Raw genomic sequence first — 10,000 nt, forward strand, 5'->3', positions numbered from 1 at the left:
AGCTTAAGAGTGCATGTATTCAGTTCAGTTAATGGTCAATCAAAGCTGACCTCATAATTCTAAAACTCTGTTGCTAAGGCTAACCTCAAAATTGGGTAATATTAGCTAAGTTATTGGGTAAGGACTTCATAAACCAAAAAATCCCCCAAAAAACAGTACATATAAAAAGGAAAGTAACACAAAGTGCTCTTAAAAAGTGTGGGAGGGGGGGTCCAGGAGGGCGTGAATCCCCCCCTTTGGCTAGGGTTAATCCAAAAGGCTAGGTAAGGTTATGTTGGTTGTTGGGATAAATATCCTGAAAATAGCACATTCAAAACTCCTGCCAAAAATCATTTCATGCCATGCAGATGAGTAAATTGTAAAGTAACTATAGACAGAAATATACTATGTTATATTATTGATAAGTTATTTACTGATTTTACCCTGCAATTTCCCTGGGATACTTCATGCCCTCCCCATGTATCAGGTCTGATATCATCATTATAAATGCACACTAAAGACCGCAAGAAAGTCATTAATACCAATTTTGATGGGTTTTATGACCTGGACCTGTTCTAGAAATTTACCAGATTGTTAGTGTGCAATTGTTAATAAGTGGGCATTTCAAGTGTGCATTTATACAAATTCTTTGGTTAGCTATAACTGGTCATTTAAATCTGTCTTACATTTCTTTTAGAGAAATCATGCTAATGTCAAGAATACTTTATGACATACTTTTACTGTATTTTATTTATATTTACATAAAAGGCAGCCCACCCAAGGCTACAGACAGCCTACATTATGGGGTGGACTCATTGCGGATGAGTGTCATAACACGCATGATGGCTCTGGTTAGGCCCATAAGACAGGCATCTTGGTTACATGATACATCTCTCAGGCCCATTTCTGCAATGGGTTAATACTGTTCTGATATACCAAAATATTTAGTTTTACACAGTAAAAAGTATTAGCCGTAAGTGAACAGAATACTGGAATAAAGGATTTGATCATTCTATTCTGAATTAAATGATATCAAAAGTTGTACTAAATGTGAAAATATCTGGCATGCTGTAGAAATTGTACTAAACCCAAGAAGAAAATATGTGACTGACTTGTATGGATTTACTGAATAGACCCATGAGCTTTTTACCTGCTCCAGGAATCCTTTATACATTGAAAGCAGTAATCAGTATTTATTGGTGTGATGATTAACTTGTTAACTGCCAAAAAGCATTATTGCAACTACACAGTAACAGTGTTGTGATGGCAGCCAGAGGAGGAGAAGGATTCTCAAATACTTTATATTACAAATCTTAAAGTCTTGGGATACGCATGGTCCATATGGCGATGCATCAACCCAATCTTATTAGCAATGTCACATGAGCCATCTATGGTCATTCATTTAGATTTCTTTTTCCTTAATGATTTTCTATATAGTCAAATTTCAAAAGACTGCATTTTATTTATAAAGTTATAATGATGAGAAAAGTATTTTAGGGCATATAAAAGTCATCCAGTGTCATAATTTTAGATATTTCTATGTATATCTATTATTAAAATTTCATTTAATCTGTTGTTTATTTTTACTCATTTTATAGATGGATTATGCAACTCAAACAAATCATGAATGTAACATTGGTGGTACACGTGGTGGTTATTACAAGTTTGAAATGTACCATAGGTGGTACATATGACAGCTAATATGTTAAAGATACTTCCTTGTTAATGAATCAAGATATAGTGCATGCAATAATTAGTTTACCATTTTATCTAAGTTTATATAAGTAGAATGTATATTCATATTTCAAGATGGAACCAACCTAAATTTCAGATGTAAAAAAAAAAAAGAGTTGTTTCATCACTAAGTCTGTCAAAAAGGATGATATAGAATATTCTAAACTAGGATTTTTTCTAGGTATTTATGTGCATATAAGTAAAATTATTGTATTGATTTTGCAAAGAAATACATACATATTGATAGATATAGATATGAATTTATCTATCTATCTATCTATCTATCTATCTATCTATCTATATGTATATATATATATATATATATATATATATATATATATATATATATATATATATACACTTTTTTTTTTTCTTCTATACAAATTACAGGAGTATTGCAGCTTTTACTCTATGATCTCTCTCTCTTCCAGATGGGTCGTCGCAGCCGCTCACATTCTCCCTCGAAGGGACGCAGTGAAAGACAGAGGAGGAGCCGTGATAGGGATAGACAAGACAGGCATAGATATGAAAGAGACAGAGACAGGAAATACAGCAGAAGCAGTGGAAGCAGGAGAAGTCCAAGCAAGGAGAGACATGTACGAGAGAGGGAGAGGGACAGGGGGCGCCATGGGAGGAGAGATAGCCCTAGCAGGGAGCAGAGGTACTCTCACAGGGGGAAAAATGAGAGATGGGGAAGGAACCGGGACAGAGACTACAGCTCTGATGATGACCATCAAAGCAGGGATCACCACAGGGGTCGAGATAGTGATAGGATCAGGGCTGATGACAGGAGCAGGGAGAGACAGCGAAGATATCCTGCAGATCATGACAGGGAACAGAGATTGAGGAACAGAAGTGTTGATGAGGATGAGGATGATGGAAATGAGAGTCACAGCAGGAGGAGGGGAGCAAGTGACAGCAGTTCAGACAGAGATGCAGAAAAGGTTCACAAAAAAGGAGAGAGACATAGTTCAAAATTAAGTCACTCAGACAAGCGCCAGGAAAGAAGGGAAAGGAAAAGCTCTACTGAAGAAAGTGATTCTGATAGCGAAGAAGATACTGAGGTATGTAGTGTGAAGGTCAAGACGGAGCCAGTAGACAGTGATGACCCCAGCAAAATTGAGAACAAGAAAGAGCTCCCAAGACAGCAGAAGGAAAAGTTGAGAGACTCCCCAGATGGCAGAGGAAAGGAAAATGAGAAGGGTGAAACAACATCTTCAAGAAAGGAATCAGGTCCTGTGAACAAAATTATCAAAAAAGAGAAGTCTGCTGAACGAGATAGCAAAAACTCAGATATAAAGCAAAAGTCAACTAAAGACAAAGATGAAGGAAGACAGAAGAGAGCAGATTCTAAAGAAAGAGTGACAGGTGCTGAAAGCCATGATAAGGATGCATATGTGGACAAGAGACAGACAAAGCCACAGGACATTCCCAAAGAATCGCATTCAGAGAAAGAGTTAAAATCAAGGAAGAAACAGGATTCAAGTTCAGAATCAAGTTCTCAAGATTCTGAAGATGATCACTCTGAGGGAGAAGTAAAGAAAAGTAAGGAGAACATTGCAGAATCTGATTCTGGAAGTGATTCACCAGTGCGAAGGAAAAAGGAAGGACCTCATGAGAACCCTGTGGAAAGGAAGGGAAAGTCCTTGGAGGATGACATACATTCTCATAGGCAAGTAGAGGAGAAAAGGGCAGAGAGAAGTAGAAGTGATGAGCCTACAAATAAGCCAGGTAATCAAGCCAGAGCAAGGAAAGAGTTTGAAGAGAAAGAAACTGAACATGAAGGACCTATACCACAAAAGGGGTCCAGTGCTATAAAGGATAGTTGTGATGGGAGCAGTTCAGACCATAGCATTGATGACTCAAATCACAGGGAAAAGCATAAGAAACAATTAGAAAAGAAAGTAGAAAGAAAATCAGATGATGAAAGGAAGGCCAAGGAAAGAGCAGAAAAGAAATATGAGGGAGAGTCAGATTCAGAGAAAGAGAGTTCTGCCAAGGTCAGAAGATCCAGGAAATCGGACACAGACTCTGATTCAGAGGGGAGCTCTGAAGGTTCACAGAAAAATATAAGAAAACAGAGAAAAGTCAAGAAAAAAAAACATTTAGAGAGGAGATCCAGGAAGAAGGGAGATTCCTCATCTTCACAGTCATCATCATCCAGTGATGAATGTGATAAAGAAGTTAGAAAATCTGCTTCTCCAGGTGTTTATGACAGTAATGATGAAACAACAGAACAAGAATTGTTAAGGAAGAAGAAGCAGCTGGAAGAACAGCTAATGATAGAGGAAGAAATCCGAATAAGAACTGAGAATTTGGAAAAAGAAAGGGAAGCAGCTCGGGCCAGGAAATTTAAAGCCATGAAACAAACTGAGAATGACTCTGAGGTTGAGGACAGTGGTGAAAAGAACAAGAGTAAGAGTAAAAGCAGGAAGTCACGTTCTCACTCACGTTCACGCTCTCAGTCTGCTTCAAGTCATGACATAAAGGGAGATGATAAACGAGAAAGTAAAAGTAAGAAGAGCAGATCAGACAAAAGATCAAGGCATCACAGTTCAGATGAAGATGACAATGACAATGACAATGATAGAAATAGACGATCGAGAGCCAAGGAATCTGAGGAACCACAGATTGGTGGGCGATACTGGGGAGGAGAGCACAGTGCAGAAACAACCAGGCAGATGAAGGCCAAGCAGACCAAATCCAGTGATACATATTGGAATAAATATGCAGATAAATTAGGTATTCAGATTGAAAATCCAAGATACAGGGATCATGGATCAGAAAGAGGTAGAGATAAGGAAGGTGGAAGGAGAAGGGACGAATGGAGCAGTAGCAGTGACAGGAAGCGAAGAGCCAACAGTGAAGACGATGAAAGGCGGGATAGCAAAAAGAGGAAAGATGTTATGGATGGTGACAACAAGGAGAACAGCACCAACGATCCTCCAGCCAAGCCGCTGATCCAAAAACCTGTGGTAGATCCTTTGACATTGAAAACAGGTGGTGCCTACATACCTCCAGCCAAGTTGAAGATGATGCAAGCCCAGATTACAGACAAGAGCTCTGTCCAGTTCCAGCGATTAGCCTGGGAAGCTCTGAAGAAGTCTATCAATGGTTTGGTTAACAAAGTAAATGTATCCAATATTGGTATCATTGTAAGAGAGCTGTTCAAGGAAAACATCATTAGAGGAAGGGGAATATTATGCCGAGCCCTCATGCAAGCTCAGTCTTTCTCGCCTACCTTCACACATGTCTATAGTGCAATGGTTGCAATTATTAATTCAAAATTCCCTCAGATTGGTGAACTCTTGTTAAAACGTCTTGTCATACAACTGCGGAGAGGTGTTAGGAGAAATGACAAAAATATTTGTACGTCATCTTGCAGGTTTATTGCTCATTTGATAAACCAGCAAGTGGCTCATGAAGTTGTGGCTCTGGAAATTCTGACTCTACTATTAGAGAAAGCTAAAGACCTCAGTGATGAATCAGAAGTAGGTGATAAATCAAGAAATAACTCCTGTGAACTTGCAATATTATTTCTAACAGAATGTGGTATGAAGTTAACAGAAGTCACACCTAGGGGCATGAACATTATATTTGAGACTTTGAGACACATTCTGCATGAGGGAAAGCTTGAGCAGCGTGTTACTTACATGATTGAGGTAATTTTTGCAGTGCGTAAAGATGGCTTTAAAGACCATCCTTCAGTGCCAGAAGATCTGGACCTTGTTGAAGAAGATGAACAGTTTACACATATTGTGGAACTGGATGGGAAAATGGAGGGTGATGACATATTGAATGTCTTTAAGCATGATCCAGAATATGAAGGAAATGAGGAAAAATATAGAGAAATACGAGCAAGCATCTTGGATGATGGCAGTGATGATAGTAGCTCAGAAGGTGGATCTGATAGTGGTTCTGATAGTGATGATGAAGAGTCAGATGAAGAAGAAGAAAAAGCCGAGGCACAGACTATTATTGACCAGACTGAAACAAACATGGTTGCATTCCGTAGAACTGTGTACCTGACCATACAGTCTTCACTGGATGTAGATGAATGTGCTCACAAACTTCTCAAGGGAGAGATTAAGCCAGGTTGGGAGAGTGAACTCTGTAACATGATTTTAGATTGTTGTGCTCAACAGCGAACCTACATTAAGTTTTATGGGCTGTTAGCTCAGAGATTCTGCTTGATCAGTAAAGTCTACCAAGAGCCTTTTGAGCAGATATTCAAAGAAGTGTATGATACATGCCATCGCTTGGAGACGGAGAAGTTACGAAACGTGGCCCGTCTCTTTGCTCACCTTCTGTTCTCCGATGCCATATCATGGGAAGTCCTCAGCCATGTCCACCTCAATGAAGATGAAACAACGAGCTCGTCCAGAGTATTTGTTAAGATCCTGTTTCAGGTGAGGTCGAATGATTTCATTATGGAATACATATATTAAGATACTAACGGTAGTTTAATGACATTAGCAGCACATAGTTATCCACCAAGCAATAAGAAAAGAAAATAAACCAGATAGTTAAAGAAACAACTTATTCCATTTCAGGAGCTGGCTGAGTTCATGAGTTTGGCCAAGTTAAATGAGAGACTCCGAGATCCAACATTGGCAGTGGCATTTGAGGGCTTGTTGCCCAGAGATAACCCTCGTAACACCAGATTTGCCATCAACTTCTTCACATCTTGTGGTTTAGGAGGCCTCACAGATGACTTGCGTGAATTCTTACGCACCCAGGTGAATTTTTTTCTTTCTCTCTCTTTATCTGAAATGCAGGTTTTTGGTCTTTTTTCTTCTTTTCCTGTAGCTTAATGCATTTCTCTTGTGTGTCTTTATTTTTTTCTCCTTCTTTTCCTCCTTATTTTTCTCATACCAAACTTTTAATCCTTATAATGTGCAGGCCCCAATGTTTTCCTCTGGGCACAAAACAAAAAAAATTATAATCAATTTTAGGACTATTTTCAGCTTAACCCACACAGGACGGGTGGTACAGCATGTGTACCACGCATTCAAAAGCCCAGTTGCCGGGCGGCACAGTATTGTGCCGGCCATTCAATTGATTTAGGCCTAATAATTCGAACGCCCCGGCATTTGGACATTCAAGGCTAGAATTCCCCCGTCGGGAATGGGTTAACTTACATTCTTGAATTAGAGTCATCAAATAAAACAGAATAGGCCCAAAGGATCTGAGCAGATGTCAACATGATTTATAAGCCTACCAGTACTGGCAAGTGAGTGGGTAAAGGGTCATACACATCTACTCTCTCACTTGATATTCATCACAGGCTTCTAATGAACTCCATTAACTGTCCATGTCTCCCAACTATCTCCATATTTAACTAGGACTGACTATTAGAATAATACATCCCTTGATGCTTTCCCTTTGCATTTTGAAGTATGTTAATGGCTGTGGTGGTAATATGAGTTACCCTGCCTTATATACTCCTGTAGGATGCTCTCTGGTGGGAAATAGAACAGTGTCTGATATACGTTTTGTTCAAATGTGGCCAAGATATTCAAATCTTAAATGTGATATTCCCACATCCAAGTATTGCCTAATTAACTTACATCCATTAACAGTGTCAAAAAGGGGTAAGAATATTGTAAAAGGAGTGTGGATATATCTAGATGAAATAGATTTCGTAATGTTTGAAAGGTTTTTCCATATTTTATGATACTCCTTATTCTTATTCTTTATTAACCCCTGAAGACTGGAATTTCCCAACCAGCTGCAAATCAAACCAAATTTTCAACCTTTGAGGTGCGTGATTTTACAACAAGAAAACACATAGACGCATCTCATGCAAATATGCCAAATAGTCACATCAAAGAAAAAATTTTAAATATAAAAAGATGTAGATAAAACATTTATATTGTGGTAAAATGGAGCGGATGGCTTGATTTGTTGTTAACCCTCTCTCGACGGGTGGTACACCATTGGTACCGCGCATTTAAGGGCCCGCTGGCAGGGTGCCAGGTGAATTAAGCCTATGCGTTAGAGAGCCCCTGCATTGCAACTTGCAAGGCTGGAATGCCCCCGGCATGAATGGGTTAAGGCAGCATCGGTCATAAATGCGGATGGCACCATGCCATACTACATAAACCCACCACATGACTGTATACATATTTTATCAAAAACATGGCCAATGGGTTAATTGTCAAAGTAGTAAATCCTGAATATATCATATATTATTTATATATATGATTCATAGTGAAAAAGCAGATAATATTTCAAGTAGCTCAGTCAAACTGGGTGGTGACTTTATAAAAGGGAATCAGGGATTTTTATTGGAAGGAGGAAGGGGATGGAATGAGAAACCAACCAGGCACACAGGAAAAAGCCCAGTATGTATAGGGAGAGGGAGGGCGGGCATAGGGCTCTCTAAAGGATGCAATTTTTTACCTTTTTCTTCTTCCTCTCTTTCTTTTTCTTTTATTTATTTTCTCTTCTTTTTTATTTCTCTCTTTTTTTTTGTTTCTTTATGTATCAATATAAGTAAAATTCATACCCCTTTCTCTTTTTGAGATGAAAATATTGAGGTCTCTTCTTGCATTAACTAAGGTCATGATTTTGGACCTATAAGGATAGGGCTGGTCTCAGACAATTGTCAGGGCATGTCAATGCCACTTCTTTCAAGTTCCATCTTGTTTTCATATTCAAGCTCTCAAATTGTACACTTTAATAAAAATTGAGAGAAGTTTTTTTTTTATGATAGAAGTAAAAAAGAGAGAAAAAAAAGGAATTGACATGATCTGGCCATTGTTGTTCTGAAAAAAAGAAATTGGACCAGTTCCATTTCCTTGGGTCAAAAATTATAATCTATGGAATGTTAGGTAAGAAAATAAAATGTGAATTTTGAGTTGAAAACTAGGGTGTCTTCCTGCCTCTCCTCAGCCCCTTTTTTTTTTTTAAGTAGGAAAGACTGGTCTCATTTTATTCAGAAAAACAGGATTAGGATAGGATTTACCACTTTTCCTGATTTCAGTATTGTATTCTTATTATAGCTCTCAGTATGTGCACTTTGACTTTTTTAGTTGTTTTTCTTATATCCCTATTATGTAAAAAGTTTACAGATTTGAAAAGGTAAAATGGAGTCATCCTGACCACTGTCTTTGTGAGTGTATTAACCCATTCCCGACGGGGGAATTCTAGCCTTGAATGTCCAAATGCCGGGGCGTTCAAATTATTAGGCCTAAATCAATTGAATGGCTGGCACAATACTGTGCCGCCCGGCAACTGGGCTTTTGAATGCGTGGTACACATGCTGTACCACCCGTCCTGTGTGGGTTAAGACAGTGATATGTATGACCTTTCGAAGAATGGCTGATCTCACATTGTTTTTAGTGTCAAATGGCATTTATTTCAGTAATGTATTTCTATTTTCAGCCAAAGCCTACAGCTGTTGTAGCTCCAGTGCAGCAGCAAATGGCAAAGAATGAAGATATTGACAGCAGTGGCAGTAGCAGCAGTAGTAGCAGCAGCAGCAGTAGTAGTAGCAGTGATAGCAGCAGCAGTAGTAGTAGTAGCTCAGAAAGCAGCAGCTCTGATAGTTCAGACTCTTCATCTAGTGACTCTGATGATTCTTCAGGTGAGATATATAAATCTTTTCTTTTAATAGGTTGAGGGAGGTTGGTTTATAACTTCTTGCGTGACAGTTTCTTTTCATATTTGACCATTGGATATATAATTACCCATGATAAAATAATTAAACTGATGTCAAGTCTAACTACAAGTTGATGTCTTGTTTTTGTGCAGGTCAAAAGAGGTATGTTTGAAATTTTATTATTCTTTCTAGATTCAGAAGAGGAAAAGAAAAAGAAGAAGAAAAGTAAGAATAAGAAAAAAGATTCAAAGAAGAAGGGAAACAGCTCAGAGAAAAAGAAGAGCAAGAAGACAAAGAAAGGGGAAAGACAAGAATCTGGAGAAGGAAGCAAAAGGAACCCAGAAAGCGATGAGGAGCCATTTGCCAGGAGAAGAGAGGATGAATATGAAGAACATAAGGAACGGGATAGGACAGAACGATGGAAAAACATTATCGCAGAAGATAGGGGAAGGAGGAGGAGACATGACAGCAGCGAAAGTGATGGGAGACAGTCCCCAAGCCATAGAGAAGAGAGAAGAAGGGTCCATGCTCATGACAGCACAGAAAGGAGACCCAGGCCAAGGGAGGAGGACTATGGCTCCGAGAGAGAGAGGAGACAGAGTGCAGAAAACAATAGAGGAGATGTGAGGAGGCGGGGTGGAGAAGGCCATGGCAGAAGTGACCGGAAACGTGAACAAGACT

At 38.9% G+C, this 10,000-nt stretch overlaps 1 protein-coding gene across 1 annotated transcript in view; it reads left to right on the forward strand.

The window, feature by feature from the left end:
- Window positions 1-10,000, forward strand: part of LOC122256681 (uncharacterized) — an 11,958-nt gene that overhangs the window by 1,231 nt on the left and 727 nt on the right. Inside the window, exons 2-5 of the mRNA XM_043021533.2 lie at window positions 2,145-6,122; window positions 6,267-6,452; window positions 9,103-9,304; window positions 9,512-10,000. The exon at window positions 9,512-10,000 is cut by the window's right edge and continues 727 nt beyond it. Coding sequence (XP_042877467.2) covers window positions 2,145-6,122; window positions 6,267-6,452; window positions 9,103-9,304; window positions 9,512-10,000 — 4,855 coding nt within the window. The remainder of the gene's footprint in view (window positions 1-2,144; window positions 6,123-6,266; window positions 6,453-9,102; window positions 9,305-9,511) is intronic.

Source organism: Penaeus japonicus, unplaced genomic scaffold (assembly GCF_977035675.1).
Source record: "Penaeus japonicus unplaced genomic scaffold, GWHDUDI00000001_assembly GWHDUDI00000020, whole genome shotgun sequence".
In the NCBI taxonomy this organism is placed as follows: Eukaryota; Metazoa; Arthropoda; class Malacostraca; order Decapoda; family Penaeidae; genus Penaeus; species Penaeus japonicus.